Source organism: Onychostruthus taczanowskii, unplaced genomic scaffold (assembly GCF_017590055.1).
Source record: "Onychostruthus taczanowskii isolate IOZ18803 unplaced genomic scaffold, ASM1759005v1 scaffold25, whole genome shotgun sequence".
In the NCBI taxonomy this organism is placed as follows: domain Eukaryota; kingdom Metazoa; phylum Chordata; class Aves; order Passeriformes; family Passeridae; genus Onychostruthus; species Onychostruthus taczanowskii.
Window position 1 is genome coordinate 10332534 of NW_024499796.1, and position 16292 is coordinate 10348825.

The following is a 16292-nucleotide window of genomic DNA, read 5'->3' on the forward strand; positions in this document are numbered from 1 at the left end:
GCGGGGGTGCGGGGGGGAGGGCGATGAGCGGGGCGGAGGGACCGGCGGGACACCGGACCGGCGCAGCCCGCGCTGAGCGCCGCCCTCGCCCCGCAGGTACCGGCTGAGCCCGCGCGGGGAGCGGCCCCGCGGCCGCGTGGGACTCGGCTGCCTCCTCCTGCCCGGCCGCGTCCTGCTGCTGGGCGGTGCCGACCCCGCCGGGGCCTTCGCGGACGCGCATTTCGTGGAGCTGGGTGAGGGCCGGGCCGGGCAGGGACCGGGACCGGGGCCGGGACCGGGGCCGGTTCCGGGTCCGATCGCCTGTCGCCGTCCACAGCCCCGCTGCGCTGGGTCCCCGCCGGCTGGCGCGGACTGAGGCCGCGCTACGAGCACGCCACGCTGCTGTCGGCCAGCGGCCCCCCGCGCCTCTGGGTGTTCGGCGGAGCCCACCCCGCCGGGAACCGCGGCTGCGTGCAGGTGCTGGACCCCGGTGAGTGCCGCGGGCTGGGCTCGGGCCTGGCCTCCCTTCCCGTCGTGGTTGTCCGGTTAATGAACTGTCTTCACTAGAAATAGGAACGTGGGAGAGCCCTGCGGTGAGCGGCGAGCAGCCGCAAGCTCGGACATTCCACACGTCCTCGGCGGCCGTCGGGGCCCGGCTGTTCGTGTTCGGGGGAGGAGACAAGGGAGCGGAGCCGGTGAAGGACCGGCGGCTGCACGTGTTCGACACAGGTACCTCCCACCCGGGGGATGGAGCTGCCCTTGGCGGGCAGCCGGAGGGCTGGAATTGCTGAGCTCTCTTTGGAGTGGGTGGCCGTTCTTCTCTTGACAGGCCCTTGTGGTCACTGGGGATTCAGAGCCAGTGGCTTGGATGGGGCTCTGGGGCTGCTGGTCTGTAGAATTTCCAGGCTTTTCTTCCTAATGCACCTGTACTCCCCATTTTAGCCACCCTGACCTGGTCCCAGCCCGAGACTCGTGGTGAGCCCCCTTCTCCTCGGCACGGGCACGCCGTGGTTGCAGTTGGGACCAAGCTCTTCATCCATGGAGGTTTAGCTGGAGATGTTTTTTACAATGACCTGTTCTGCATGGATACCAGTAAGTGTGGATGGAACAGGCAGGGCAGTGCCTGTGAGCTGTGCTTTGATCTGGGCAGACATTTTTGTTCTGAAATACTGGTTCTTAAGTGCTTAAAGTATTACCTGCTTTGTTTAAATCAACAAAATGCCTGGGGTTTGTGTAATGCACAGCCGTGGACGTGTTGTTTCCTGCACCAGGTGACATGAGGTGGGAGAAGATCCTAGCCACTGGGGACGTCCCTGGAGGACGGGCATCCCACTCCTCGGCAGCCTTCCAGGACCACTTGTACATTTTTGGTGGAATAGGTCCAGATGGGACACTGGATACCACGTACAAGTATCACACAGGTAGGGAGGCTGCTCTCAGGGAAGATGCCAGGCAGCTGGGGAACACGTTACCTGCTCCAGCCCTGGGCTTCCCTGGAGTTACACCACTGCAGGACTGAATGCTGAAAACCTTGAGTTCATGGTGCCAGTGCCTGGTGTGTGATGTTTACAGCTGTGGCTCTATCTTTGCACTGCAGGGAGGCAGCACTGGACGCTCCTGCAGTTTGAATCTCCCCTGCCCAGCGGGAGGCTGGACCACGCCATGTGTGTCATTCCCTGGCAGGCACACGGGGACACAGGAGACACCCCAGCTGGGACAGAGGCACCTGTGGCAGCAGGTGACAGGGCTGAGCCCCTGCAGCCCCTGGGAGAGGGCTGTGCTGAGGACACCTTGGTCCATCTGCTGTTCGTGTTCGGGGGCATGGACACGCAGGGGCAGATCCACAGGGACTGCCTGGTCACCCTCATCCAGTAGAGTCCCTACAGCACCAGCCTCATCCCCTGGGGTTAATTGTGCCCCCTAGACTCCTCCTTACCCTCGGGGAGCTGGCACGGTGCTGACACCCCCGAGGGACAGGGGCTCTGCCTGAACAGGGTCCTGCTGCAGCCCCAGCCCAGGGAACATGGCAGGAGCCAGGCTGGAGCTGGCACCAGACAAGGTCATTCTGGACTTAACTAATCCCATGGATTGGATAAGGATCAGTTAAATAAAGAGACCAAATTTCAGTTACACTTCTTTTTTTCTAAGAACCTTTATTAGGTGTAAACTACTTTTCACTGTTCAGAAAATGGTCTGTTTCATATGACACTTTATTAAAAGCTCTGAAGTTTTAATACTGCAGGAAAACATAATTAAGCCAAGCTCCTCCCTCACTGCTGGGCACCACCACTCCTGCAGGCAGTGGGTGCTGGTGGATAACCTCCCTCTCCCAGCTCAATAAAAGCTGCCCCTTCAGCAGTTACTCAGCCTTGATCCCCCTTTCCTTATCAGGATGTTGTAAAACTGCACTGAGGTCCAAGTCCACCCTCTCCCTTCAGAAACTGAACCCCAGCTCAGCCCAAGGCAACAGAGGCCCAGCTCCTGCTTTCAAACCTCCCACTCTCCATGAGCCCATGAAAGGTGACCTTGAGGGGGTGAGCTGCACTCCATCCTTCTTCAGGGTTAATCCAGATCCTGGCTGGAGCCGGCTACTGGAGATCACAGAACCAGAACAGAGTCCAGTGTAAATAACAAATTTATTGTGGTCACTCCAGGTAGAAAAGCTCTACACCAAGTTCACATGACCAAGTTGTTAAATAGAATGTTCCACTGCCAATACTTCTAAACCCACATTTACAGTCCCACCCCACTCCCCTCCCCAGACATCGAGCAACTGCTAACGAAAAGCAGGATACAGCCACGTCGGGCTAGCGGTTCCAGCTCCACTCACGAGTGAAGATTCAAAGTTACATTCCAAATTAAGAGTTCAATATTTTAACAAGTGTTCCTGAGTCCAATATATACACACACCACATTTGGAGGCACCGGTATCTACAACTCGTCCTTCTCTGCCGCCTCCTCCTCGCCGGGCGGGGGGCCGGCGCTGCCGTACAGCTTGCTAACGATGGGCTGAACCACCTCCTCCAGCTCCTTCTTCTGTGCTTTGAAATCTTCTATGTCCCCATCCTGATGGCTTTCCAGCCACTCGATCTTTTCCTCCACTGCTTTCTCTATTGTTTCCTTGTCCTCGGAGGACAGCTTCCCACCCAGCTTCTCCTTGTCCCCGATCTGATTCTTCAGGGAATAGGCGTAGCTTTCCAGCTCATTCCGGGCATCGATGCGTTCCTTCAGCTTCTTGTCTTCCTCGGCAAACTTCTCAGCATCATTGACCATCCTCTCGATCTCCTCTGGCGTCAGCCTGTTCTGATCGTTCGTGATGGTGATCTTGTTCTTGTTGCCGGTGCCCTTGTCCTCGGCCGTGACACGGAGGATCCCGTTCACATCGATTTCAAAGGTGACCTCGATCTGGGGGACACCACGAGGGGCAGGGGGGATTCCCGTGAGATCAAAGGTGCCCAGGAGATGGTTGTCCTTGGTCAGGGGACGCTCACCTGCAAGAAACAATGAGGCAGGGTTACCCTCTTCCCCAGCTGTGGCCTGTACTTTGTGAAACCATGAGTGACACAGTTCCATGAACAAAGTACCTACAGCCTTTGTGACAGCAGACAAATTGCAGCTGTCACATGGGCCACCACAGCTGACACCCACCTTCATAGACCTTGATGGTCACAGTTGGCTGGTTGTCAGAAGCTGTGGAGAAGATCTGAGACTTCTTTGTGGGAACAACGGTGTTCCTTGGGATCAGCTTGGTCATGACACCTCCAACGGTCTCAATGCCAAGAGTCAGGGGACAGACATCGAGCAGCACCAAGTCACCTGCAGCAGATCAAAGGCAAGACTGTGACACAACTTCAAAACAAAACACAATGCTGCAGACAGGATCCTGAGGCCTTGGGGGCACAGAACTCCAAGGACTGGAGAAGATCCAAGTTGGTCTGGATTTGCTTGTCAGTGCCCAACATCCGCTGTTGGGTCAGCTCTTAGGTGGCAGTGAAGGTGCCCTTACCTGTATCCTGGTCCCCAGAGAGCACCCCGGCCTGCACAGCCGCGCCGTAGGCCACAGCCTCGTCTGGGTTAATGCCACGAGAAGGCTCCTTCCCATTGAAGAACTCTTTAACGAGCTGCTGGATTTTGGGGATGCGAGTTGATCCACCAACCAGGACAATCTCGTCAATATCAGACTTCTTCAGGTCAGAATCTTCCAGAACTTTCTGAACAGGCTTCATAGTGGAACGGAACAGGTCCTGCAAAGACAAAACCCCAGGGACTGTGAGACTGTATTCCCAGCACACCCCATTGTGTGGCCCCAGAGGTACAAAGTACCACCACTACAGAGCAGACATGCCAAACTGTCTGAGGCCCAGCTCCCTGGCAGGCAACAGCTGCCTGCTTCCACAGAGTTATTTATACTCCAAAGTGCAATGTCACTGCACGAGATGCTGCACATTCCCCAGTCCCAGTCCAGAGCTGAGGCTGTGTAACTTTACCTTTCTAAACTTACCATGTTCAGCTCCTCAAACTTGGCTCGAGTGAGTGTCTCCGAAAAATCTTCTCCTTCAAAGAAGGACTCTATTTCAATCCTGGCCTGGTGCTGAGATGACAAAGCTCTCTTGGCCTTCTCCACCTCCCGCCTCAGCTTCTGCACAGCTCTGTTATCCTTCCTAACATCTTTGCCAGTCTTCTTCTTGTAGAGCTTGATGAAGTGCTCCATAACACGCTGGTCAAAGTCTTCTCCACCCAGGTGAGTGTCACCATTAGTAGCCACAACTTCAAAGACTCCGTTGTCAATTGTGAGGAGGGACACATCAAAAGTTCCACCGCCCAGGTCGAACACAAGGATGTTCTTCTCTCCCTCTCTCTTGTCCAGTCCATAAGCAATGGCAGCAGCTGTTCTGTACAGGGAACAGGCTGTGAGGGCTGGGGTGCCAGCCCACAGCTGCCCTGGGCAGGACAGGGAGGGTACTCACGGCTCGTTGATGATCCGCATCACGTTGAGCCCCGCGATGGTGCCGGCGTCCTTGGTGGCCTGGCGCTGGGCATCGTTGAAGTAGGCTGGCACCGTGACAACAGCGTGGGTCACCTGAGCAGGGAGGGACAGAAAGTTACAGCAATGACAGAAAAAGCAGTCTGTAAGCAGTACCAGCCACTCTGAGCAGTGCTGGAACAAGCAGCCCATCTTCAGAGATGAAGAGCCAGCACCAGCTTAGCCCACCAGACAGGGCTGCTGGAGGGGCCTGCAGCACTGACTGCAGTTTGGGATGGCAAGGTCAGTCCTGGCTCAGCCTCCCCTTCTCCCATTTCCTAAAGCTGCCAATCCAAGTCGTTACCAGTGTTTCCTGTGTACTTACTTTCTTCCCCAAGTAAGCCTCTGCTGTTTCCTTCATCTTCGTCAGGACCATTGCAGAAATTTCTTCAGGAGCAAATGTTTTTGTCTGTCCACCTCCAACATCAACCTGAATATGAGGCTTGGCTTTCTTCTCAACCACCTGAGGAGAACAATGCATACTGTCCCATTCAACTACTCCAACTTGTTCCCATGGTTCTTTCTAAACATCAAACATCAAGCAAACATCAAGCATAACCTGAGTGCAGCTAACACCAGGAACTGCTGTTTACACACCAATCCTCCTGAGGTCGCTGGGAGCAGATTCCTTTTCTGACCACAACTGTAGGCCCTCCCCTCCAGCCGCCCCACCTCTGCACTCGGGGCCCACCTTGAAGGGCAGGTACTTGATGTCCTGCTGCACGGAGGGGTCGTTCCAGGTGCGGCCGATGAGCCGCTTGGCATCGAATACGGTGTTCTCCGGGTTGGACGTGAGCTGGTTCTTGGCAGCATCCCCGATCAGGCGCTCCCCCTCGGGGGTGAAGGCCACATAGGACGGCGTGATGCGGTTCCCCTGGTCATTGGCGATGATTTCCACGCGCCCGTTCTTGAAGACGCCCACGCTGGGGTTGGGGGGGAGCGGAACAGTCAGGCGGGGCCGCGGCCTGCACACATCCCCCCCCGCCTTCCCTTCTGCTCCTCCCTGCGCCCACCCGGGCCCGCAGCCCCTTCCCGGGGCCCGGCCTCCCCCGCGCTGCCCACCGGCCCGGCCGGCCCCCCGCGCCCGTCCCCACGCACCAGGAGTAGGTGGTGCCCAGGTCGATGCCCACCACCGTGCCCACGTCCTCCTTCTTCTCCTCGTCGTCCGCGCAGACGGCGCCCAGCGCCAGCAGCGTCAGCAGCAGAAGCCTCATACCGACCGCTCGCCCGCGCCCACCTACCGAGAGCCCGCCGGTTACACAACGGAGACGCCACGTGCGCGGCCGCCCCCCTCACCCCTCCCCGCAACCACCCAGCCCCCGCCGTGCGGAATGGCCCCCCGTCCCCGCCGGATCCTTCCGTGTCCTCAACCGCCATCCCCCCCGCCCCGTCCGCGGCCCAGCCCGAACCGCGCCCGGCCCTCACCGTGCAGAAACGCCGCGCCCCGATCGCCGCTGAGCCGCCAGGCCGCGCCGCCCGCCCTTTTATACCTTCCGTTACCCCTTCGTGGAGCCTCCCCATTGGCTGCCGCGCCCTCGCTGGAGCCTCTCCATTGGCCGGCTGCTACCAAGCTGGCCTCCCGCGATTGGCGAGCACCGCGCGCCGGCTCCGCCGTGCCCGGCGCGCCCCCCTCGCGCCGCCCCATTGGTTCCACCCGCCGGCCGCGGCCACAGAGAAGCGTGAGCCAAGCGGAGCGTCCCCATTGGCTGGGCGGGACCACGGCCGCGGGGTGGGGGGGCACTTCTGGAAGTTTCCATGGTTACCGGCCGGGGGGAAATAACCCGCCGGTGGGGGGGGGCGCCGCCGCTCCCGGGGGCACCGGGGGTACGGGCGGTACCGGGGCACGGCCGGGAGGGAGGTGCGGGGAGGTTGGAACCGGGCCGGCATCATGGCCGGGCCGCGCGGGGTCTCCGGGCAGAGCCCCGTCCCGCCCCCCTCGGGGATGAGGTGACACGCGTGTGCCCGGCGCCCCGAGGCGACACCGGGACCGTCCCCGGGCAGCCGCTGCCCGCCGGTCGGGAGGCCCCGCCATGTCGCGACACCAAGCCCCGCACGCACAAGCCGGGGCCGGGCGGAGCCGGGGCTGACGGCGGAGCGAAGCTCCGAGAGCCGCCCCGGCTCCGCCCGGCCCTCGCCCCGCTCCCGGTGCCGGCCCCGGGACTACAAGTCCCAGGAGCGCCGCCGCCGCCTGCGCAGTGCCGCGCCCGCCCGGGCCGCAGCGGGAGCCGCCGGGGCGCTGGCCGGGTAGGGACACGCTCGAATCCCGCGACAGCGCTCGGCTTCCTCCCCCCGAGGAGGAGGAGGAGGAGGAGGAGGGAGCGGTGGGAGGAGGAGGAGGAAGGCCCGCGGCCTGTCAAAACCCTTTGGCTTTTCCAGGGAAGCGAGAGGGAAGGCGGGCAGCCGAGGAGAGACGGAGCCGAGCAGGGTATGTCGGGTGGGTTTGTCGCGACAGGGAGGCGGCGGCGGCAGAAGTTGTTGCGCGGTTTGCTGCGGGTCCCTCCGTGCCCGCGCGCCCCGGGCCGGCGCGGGCACGGCGCTCCCGGTGCGCCGGGGCCCTGCGGCCGCCTCTCCTCCGCGGCTTTTGTGTCGTGCGCGTTTAAAACTCGAAACTTGACCGGCGCCGTGACTTCCCTTTTCGGTTACTCGCAGAGCCCCAACGCCGAGAGCTCGATGCGGGCGCTGTCGGGTTTTTGTTTTTTTTTTTTTTTTTCTTGCAAAGTCACGATCCCGCTGCTGGGAGCGGGGACGGGGCTCTGGCAGCGGGCGTGTGACGCTACCCTGACCCATAGCTGAAGGGCTCCCGAGCAGAAGCTGCGCTTTGAAGAGGATGGAGGGGGAATGGCACCGGCACTACGGGAAATCTGAAATACTCAGCACAAGTAGCAGGATGGTGGCTTCAGGAAACACTTTTCAGCCGCTGAGGGGGGTGTTCTAAAATACTTAAGATGCTCAGCGCACGGGTTTTGGTGTGATGTTTGTCAGGTAATGGGGAATATGCTCTCCTGGGTAGCAGCTGCCCTTCCTGGTGGATGGGGAGGGAGCTGCTCTCAGGAGAACAGGTTGGTTTTGTCAGTCTGAGCAGCTTCAAGTTCTGCACTTGTTCTGACTAAAAGTTTATTAGAGTGACCCTCACCTAAAGGGAACTCCACTTTCTGGCATCACAAGCAACTGGAAGAGATTTTAGCCTGGTTATGTGCTTTTGTTGATTCTGTGCAACATGGCAATGCCAGAATAGATGGCATTGGTGATGCCATAATTTAGTAGGCAGCTGATCCTGTGCTTTACTGAGGAGTTCTGTTATGGGGCAGCAGAAATGAGGTTCTCCTCGCGTGGATGGACAGTGTGTCCAGGGCTAGCTGAGAGCAGGCTCTGGGCAGAAACAAACATGAGGGATGACTTTCTCATTAATGACAATTAGTGGAGCTGCATTTTGTGTGTCACACGCGTGTTTGGGCTGGTGGGTGCTGCAGTGTGAGGGTTCACAGTGAGCCCTAGGTCATGGTGAGCCATCCTGCTGAGAAAGGGCTCTTAGCTCTGCTGGGGACATGGGCAGTTAGCTTGTGTCAAGGAGTAAAGCTGGTGAGAGGCTGCTGTAAATACCAATGAGCAAAGAGGTACTTCATCAGGGCTCAATTAGCTTGGAAGCCATTCAGCCTTGCTTAGGAGTTATTTTTCAGCAGGATGGAGTGATTTTGCCTTGCCCTGCCCTGCCCACCTTAGATGTGCCCAAACTTGCTCTGGAAGTTGTCTTGCATAGCGAGACTCAGGAGGAGCAAGTAACCCTGAGCAGGAAACCTGGGAGGAGGAAGAAGGATCTGGTGTACCAGCAGTATTTACCACTTTACTTAATCTCTTTTCTGTCAACTGAATCACAGAAATATGCAGGAGAGATGTGGCTCGTTCCTGTATGCCACAGGACAAACCCACGGACATTGGAAGGTGGAGTTCAGCACCTGAAGATTCAATGTTGTGTTCTCCAGGACTTTCCAGAGTGGGAAGCAATCTGTGTCCTGTGTTCTTCAAAGGACAGACTGCCCCGGGTTCTGAGCAAATGTGTGCTGCCAGCAGGGCAAGGCATCCCGGGTGCTGTCAGGTCATGCAGGCTTTGTTGTTGATATGTGGAGCATCATGAAGGGAGATTGTCTGAGTTGTTGTGCTAAGCTGCTCTGACTGTGCCACAGTTACTTGTAGGTTCCTGAGTAGCCTTGAAACAACTGACAGAAAATGGAAATGTTTCCACATCAACATGAAATCCCAGGACTGAAAAGTAATCTGCACATAGCACAGTTTTACATATCTGTTGTTCCTTCAGCCACAGCAGGCTACTGGATATCTAAATATCCTAAAGTGACTCCTTTATATAGCTGTGTACAGATATCTGCTATTCCAGGTGTGGTGCGTGGCAGTCATAAACCAGATTGCTGGATAATTACAGGCACCTTTTTGTTTATGAGCAGCTGATAAGGTAATCTGACAAAGGAGGAATCAGCAGAGGCTCTGCTCCAGAGCTGTTCCGTGGCATGTCACTGAGGGTTGGCTGTGACCAAGTGCACCTTGTGGAGCCTGGTCAGAGGATGCAGCTGCTGTCTTTTTGCACTGCTGTAAAGGGAAGAGGTTTTGGGGAGGAGCAGTGTGTGTCAGGTAGGTGTGTTGGTGGTACAATAGTTTCTTCTTTCAGGACAAGCTGTGTGCATCTTGCCCAACTGGGTTTTTGGGTTTTCTTCCCTGAGCCTTGCTGAAGTACATTGTGTGTCAAACTGCTGCTTTACATCTCTGCTCTTCTCAGGTGTCTGCCAGGGACCTCAGGTAAGGACAGAGTTGTTTGTGCTCTTGCTTGCTGTGCATGTGTGGCTTCAGAATAATTCCTTTACAAACTGGTGGAAGGCAGTGATGAGGTGTTCCTCTCCTCAGAGCTGGATCCCAGCAGCAGTCCTTGCAGTCGAGCCACTTTGATTTTTATGGAGGTTACCAAGCTGGGGAAGCTGCTGATCCTGTTTTCTTGCACACAGAGTGAAAGCTGCTGTCATGCAGTTGTCCTGTGGATTGACAGAAAATCCTGTGGATTTTCACAGCTCTTGACAAAGCAGTGGCAAACAGTAGCCTGCTGTGGCTCAGTTCTGAATCAATCCTCTTGCTTTTGTTATTTCTGGTGTTCTGCAGCTGAGGCAGATAAGACACACACGTGGGTAGTGGCCAACTGATGGGATGTTATCAGGTAGTCACAGGAGCAGTATATTTAGCAGCACAGATGCAGCTGAGGGTGCTCTTTGGAGCCTTGTTTTAGGCCTGGAGCTCAGAGAGGCAGTCAGTTTAAAAGGAAAAATCAGAATTTACATCAGTTGGCAACTTCCCCTGGCTTCTCAGGGCCTCGGTGTCTGCTCTTCGTGAGGAGGTGCCCAAGTTGTTCTTCTGTTGGGTGCTCACCTCACCTTCCAAGCAGGGGTGAGGTTTCTGCTGTCAGTGTTTTTCAGGTGACATCACAAATGCTACAATAGTCTGACCTCTTTTGCTGGGCAGGTGGATTGATGTGTGTGTGACAGGCTCTGCACTGCGTGCACTTCTGCTGCCAGGGCTTTTGGAGCTTGCTCTGACCCGTGGGCAGAGGAGGAAGGAGCAGAGCATCTTCCTCAGAGGCTTCTTAGGGAGCTTGGCCCATCCCTGGTGCTGGAAACATCTTCTCCAATAAATAAAAACAGAAAAGGACCCTAAGTGAAACTGAGAGAAATTGATTGTAAGTGTAGGAAACACCTCAGGAGCTTGTCTGCTCCTAAATGGGTTTGTTACCAGTGACACAAAAATAGAGACTTGTTTGGGCAAAACAAAGGCATTGGGCTGCAGGCAGAGGCACCAGGCTGTTCCTAGGGGTGCTCCTTGTGGGCCTCCCCTTCCTTCCCAAACTCTTAGAAGCAGGAGATCCACTTGGAGTGACTTTCTGTCCAGGAAAGTGGAGGCTGTGGGCTGACACCTGAAAGTGGAAAATGCCAACTAAAACTGTTCAGTTTGATCAAATATGAGCAGCTTTTGAGCACAGCCCTACGGTGGGATGCTCTGAAAAGGCAGAAGGCAGCTCTGCAGGTCTTGTTTGTGTGTGTTTTTATGGATTCAACTTCTTTTTCCAGGCTGACAGCACTAGCTCACAGCCTAAAACTGGTTACTACTGTGTTTGCAGGCAGTAGCAAGTTTACTGCTGGTTTTAAGGGGTTTTTTTTTTGCAAGCTCTTAAATTCTGAGACTAAAAATAAATTTGTTGCAAGAAGTTATTATTTGTTTCACAAAGAAGTTTGGCAGTAACAGCAATGTTTCTTCTTCTAATCATTTCTCTGAGACTGTCCTAGTTAAAAACATCTGAATTAGCACATCCTTCAAGTTCCTGTCGCAATCTCGTTTTTGGATCATCAGCTGTAGCCTCTGGTCAGGATTGCTGAATTTGGTTTGGGGTCTTTTTGAGTTTGGGGTTTTTATAAAGACCCAGTTTTCTGTGTTTACTAGGAATGGCCTTTAAATCTTTGAGTGTAATAAAACTGCAATTTTTTAATGCATTGTGACAGCTTCTCTGTTCGTGTCTGCCTGGCTCCTGGTTGTGAGGTTAAAACTGTAGATGAAAGGACTTAATTACACAAGCAGCAGTGATGGTTGTCAGTGCACCTGGCTGTCAGGCTGTAAAACCCCAACAAATGGGAAACCTGTGCCTAATTAGGGAGCTAATCTGTATTCTTCAGCGAGGATCACCTCCTCCTCTGCTGAACAGTGAAACACAGATCTTTAAAACACTAGCAGGGGAGAGCACTGGGCCAGCACGTGCTATTCTGGCACATTTTTTGTATTTTCTCAAGCTCTAAATGGGTTTGTGACAAGCAAGGCTTGTCCAGAGTCACTGCAGGTTGTGGGAAGTAAGTTTTTATTTTGACTGTAGTATTGCTACATTGAGGGTTTCCTCACTAGAGCCCTCTGACATCTCCATTACTGATACACACAACAGGTATATTATGGTCTGTCACAGGTGATATCTGCCTCAAACCCTTGTCCTTCCCAAATTAGCTGGTGTGCCTGTTAGTTAGTTCTGGTGGGGAAGACATAAAGCAGTTAACCATCAATTCCATGATCTGCAGATTGTACCTCTTTCTTCCTTTGTCAGTGTTAATGCACTTGATGGGGTTTTTCCTCCCAAACAGTTGATTTTTAGATGGATTTGCTCCTGGAATGTGTCTTGTCTGGTGCAGTACTCTGCTGAGATGTTTTGTAGTTGTGAAGTTAAGACTGATATTACATTCCTACAGAACAGAAGTTCGTGTAGATTTTAGCCCTGATGTGCTATGAAAGCCTATGGTTGTTTCAGTTTTTCTCTCTATAAAACAACATTTTTGGATCATGGCCCAAAGAAATATTCTTCTGAATTGAAATATTTGAGGATTTTTTTTCTGAATGAATTCTACTGTTGGGCAAAGTCTCTAAACTTATTTCCAACTCCTGCCGTATCTGGGTATTGATACTCCTTCGTTTGTGATTTGGTTTGTGATTTGGTGATTAGTAATATTGTTACTATTATTATTTTTTAGCAGAAAAGAGCAGCATTGGGAACTTGGTGCTTCTGGTGCATAGGTGAGAGAGGTAACAGGCCAGAAATTCCAACACCCAGGTCCTTGGGCAGTGCTGGGCTATGGGGATGGGCTGTAGGATGAAGGAGTCTGTTCCCCAGACAGTGAGTGGGAATGGGGGCTGAGCTTGTGTCACCTGAGCTGCAGCCAGGGCCACGTGTCCCCAGGTGAGGCCAGGTGTACCTGAGGTGTGGCAGGGCTGTGCTCCTGTTTCTGCTTGTCAGGATGAGCTGAAAATACCATCAGCTTCTCTGCCAGTGTCCCTGCTGTGTGACACACCATGGAACTGGCACTGGAACCTTGCATGGAGAGCGTGCCTGAGTGCAGGGTGGGGGTTTGAGGAGGGGCACAGCAGCGTTCCCTGCCTGGGCTCAGCCTGTGCCTGCTGCCCTCCACAGGGTTGGCAGGGCTCAGGGTCAGCCTGTGCCCTCTGCCCACTGCAGGGCTGGCAAGACTCGGGGTCAGCCTGTGCCCGCTGCCCTCCATGGGGCTGGCAGGGTTCAGGGTCAGCCTGTGCCCACTGCAGGGCTGGCAGGGCTCAGGGTCAGCCTGTGCCCACTGCAGGGCTGGCAGGGCTCAGGGTCAGCCTGTGCCCGCTGTCCTCTGCAGGGCTGGCAGGGTTCAGGGTCAGCCTGTGCCCTCTGCCCACTGCAGGGCTCGGGCTCAGCCTGTGCCCTCTGCCCTCTGCAGGGCTGGCAGGGCTCGGGGTCAGCCTGTGCCCACTGCGGGGCTGGCAGGGTTCAGGGTCAGCCTGTGCCCGCTGCCCTCTGCAGGGCTGGCAGGGCTCGGGGTCAGCCTGTGCCCACTGCGGGGCTGGCAGGGTTCAGGGTCAGCCTGTGCCCGCTGCCCTCTGCAGGGCTGGCAGGGCTCGGGGTCAGCCTGTGCCCACTGCGGGGCTGGCAGGGTTCAGGGTCAGCCTGTGCCCGCTGCCCTCTGCAGGGCTGGCAGGGCTCGGGGTCAGCCTGTGCCCACTGCGGGGCTGGCAGGGTTCAGGGTCAGCCTGTGCCCGCTGCCCTCTGCAGGGCTGGCAGGGCTCGGGGTCAGCCTGTGCCCACTGCGGGGCTGGCAGGGTTCAGGGTCAGCCTGTGCCCGCTGCCCTCCGTGGGGCTGGCAGGGCTCAGGGTCAGCCTGTGCCCGCTGCCCACTGCAGGGCTGGCAGGGCTTGGGGTCAGCCTGTGCCCTCTGCCCTCCGTGGGGCTGGCCGGGCTCGTTCCCTCCCCGTGGGGCTGAGCCGCTCGCTCTGCGTGCAGGGGCTGTGGCACCATGGTGAAGCTGGACATCCACACGCTGGCCCACCACCTGAAGCAGGAGCGGCTGTACGTGAGCTCGGAGAAGCAGCTGATCCAGCGGCTCAACGCCGACGTGCTGAAGACGGCGGAGCGGCTCTACCGCACGGCCTGGATCTCCAAACAGCAGCGCATCAACCTCGACAGGCTCATCATCACCAGGTATGCACCCCCTGCTGCCGTCTGCTCCTCATCCTCACAGCCTGCAGGCCTTGGCTGGACTCAGCAGAAAAACGTGAGGCTGCAAATCCAACCTCAGCTGGGGAATCTTACACCAAAAGTTACTTGTTGGCCGTTGAAGCAATTATTTTTTTAATACCTGTGGTTTTTTTGCTTCTGTTCATGGGGAAAAGCTATCCAGAATTTGCAAATAATTTGTAGTAACTATCTGGAAAGACTTTTTCCTCTGTGGCAGCCTGGTTAATAGATAGATCCCGTGGCATCTCTTAGCAGGTTTGTTTACTTAAGAGTTACTTAAAGTGTTTCAATGTTTTTCTTTAAAGTGCCGAAGCTTCTCCCGCTGAATGTTGCCAGCACGCAAAAATCTTGGAGGACACGCAGTTTGTGGATGGGTACAAGCAGTTGGGATTCCAGGAGACTGCTTATGGAGAATTCCTGAACAGACTGAGAGAGAACCCCAGGCTTATTGCGTCCTGCCTGGTGGCCGGAGAGAAGCTCAACCAGGACAACACCCAGGGTGTCATCCACACGGTCTTCACCTCCATCTATGGCAACTGCATCATGCAGGAGGACGAGAGCTACCTGCTGCAGGTGCTGCGCTACCTGATTGAGTTTGAACTGAAGGAAAGCGACAACCCCAGGCGGCTGCTGAGACGAGGCACCTGTGCCTTCAGCATCTTGTTCAAGCTCTTCTCTGAAGGACTCTTCTCTGCAAAACTTTTCCTTACTGCTACCTTACATGAGCCAATCATGCAGCTTCTGGTTGAGGACGAAGACCACCTGGAAACCGATGCGAACAAGTTAATTGAGAGATTCTCCCCAGTACAGCAGGAAAAGTTATTTGGAGAGAAAGGCACAGAAAAGTTCAAGCAGAGAGTCCAAGAGATGGTTGACTCCAACGAGGCCAAGCTGGTGACCCTGGTGAACAAATTCATTGGCTATCTCAAACAAAACACGTACTGCTTTCCTCACAGCCTGAGGTGGATCGTGTCGCAGATGTACAAGACGCTGTCGTGCGTGGACAGGCTGGAGGTTGGAGAGGTCAGAGCCATGTGCACAGATCTCCTTCTGGCCTGTTTCATCTGCCCTGCCATCGTCAACCCCGAGCAGTACGGCATCATCTCTGATGCCCCTATCAACGAGGTGGCAAGATTTAATCTGATGCAGGTATGATTCACAGTAAGGCAGCCTTAAAAATACGTAAATGGCATTTTTCTTCCCTCTAGAACTGATGCTACTACGGTGAAAGTGAAGGTACTGTCTCTCCTGCTCATAAAATGAATGCTAACGAAATATCTGTGTTAATTGTTGCTGAAAAGGCAGGCTCCAAAGTGTATCTGTTTGCTTAAAATACTGACTTGAAAAAATTGACAGCATGTATTCCTGTACCCCTGAGAAGAGTTGCAAATATCCTTTATAAAAGCTGTTTTTAAGGGATGGAAGCTAAGGCATAAAAATGACTAGGAGATGAATTCTGGAATGTGTGAAAAAAAATGTTATGCTGCTCTTGCAAATGTTAAATATTATACCAGGTATTGCAAAAAATAATGAAATACTTTGTTGGAAACCCCTTGCTGCCTGGCAGTAATGTCCAGTGCTCTACTTGGAGCATTCCCCAGCCCTCGTGACCAGTTTTTGTCATTATGCAAACACTTGGACAATGTAATGATATTACATAGAGGAGTCATCTGAAGGTGTTGAGCAACACTTGTCTGACTGAGAATGTTGCTCCACGTGAGGAAGAAAACCTGCTTTTTACTGTTGTCTATAAAGTGGGCAGGCAGTGATCCTTCCAGTGCAATCACTGAGTTTGCTCAGTGTTTCTCTAAAATCCAGCAGCAATCCTCTCCTGTCACTGCTCACGTGCTGTAGCAGAGCAGCTGGCAGCTCTTTAAATTGAGGGTTGCTTTGCAGTTGGAGATGAATAAGGGATATGTGCTCTGAAATAAGGGTTAGCCCTCCTGCTATTTCTCCTTAGTAAAATATATGCAGCCTTTGAAAATCTCTAGGTTTAGATGACCTAGATTCAACTCTCAATTCTGACGTGTTGCAAAAACAAAACATGCTTTGTTCCTGGGAGGGGGAAGTATGGATGGTCACAGCCTACTGTGTGTGCACATTTTCTTGTTAAAGGCAGTGACTGCTTTTTTTTTCCTAAAGCTTCTTGCATTTTTTTCTTCCCTGAAAGCAAGCACACATCTCTGTCCACTCAATCAGAAGTATTCCTTG

At 54.7% G+C, this 16292-nt stretch overlaps 3 protein-coding genes across 6 annotated transcripts in view; 2 read left to right on the top strand and 1 right to left on the bottom strand.

Moving 5' to 3' along the window:
* Positions 1–23: 23 nt before the first annotated feature.
* Positions 24–2109, top strand: RABEPK (Rab9 effector protein with kelch motifs). Its single transcript, XM_041406726.1, has 7 exons — positions 24–27; positions 78–233; positions 317–469; positions 547–708; positions 922–1071; positions 1251–1400; positions 1577–2109. Exons 1-7 carry the CDS (start codon positions 24–26, stop codon positions 1852–1854), a joined length of 1053 nt encoding a protein of 350 aa, XP_041262660.1. The 3' UTR covers positions 1855–2109.
* Positions 2110–2596: 487 nt separating this feature from the next.
* Positions 2597–6647, bottom strand: HSPA5 (heat shock protein family A (Hsp70) member 5). Its single transcript, XM_041407044.1, has 9 exons — positions 6428–6647; positions 6101–6239; positions 5694–5925; positions 5328–5465; positions 4947–5059; positions 4481–4871; positions 3986–4223; positions 3628–3795; positions 2597–3470 (listed from the first exon to the last, which is right to left on the bottom strand). Exons 1-9 carry the CDS (start codon positions 6645–6647, stop codon positions 2911–2913), a joined length of 2199 nt encoding a protein of 732 aa, XP_041262978.1. The 3' UTR covers positions 2597–2910.
* GAPVD1 (GTPase activating protein and VPS9 domains 1) overlaps positions 6613–16292 on the top strand; it is a 28079-nt gene continuing 18399 nt past the window's right edge. The window contains exons 1-4 of one of the 4 annotated variants that reach the window (XM_041407042.1): positions 6613–6681; positions 7379–7427; positions 13848–14045; positions 14387–15230. In XM_041407042.1, the coding sequence (XP_041262976.1) occupies positions 13861–14045; positions 14387–15230 (1029 nt within the window). In that variant the 5' untranslated portion in view covers positions 6613–6681; positions 7379–7427; positions 13848–13860. Of the gene's footprint in view, positions 6732–7140; positions 7247–7378; positions 7428–12582; positions 12602–13847; positions 14046–14386; positions 15231–16292 lie in introns of those variants that run through there. The other 3 variants (XM_041407039.1, XM_041407038.1, XM_041407040.1) reach the window with 3 other exon arrangements.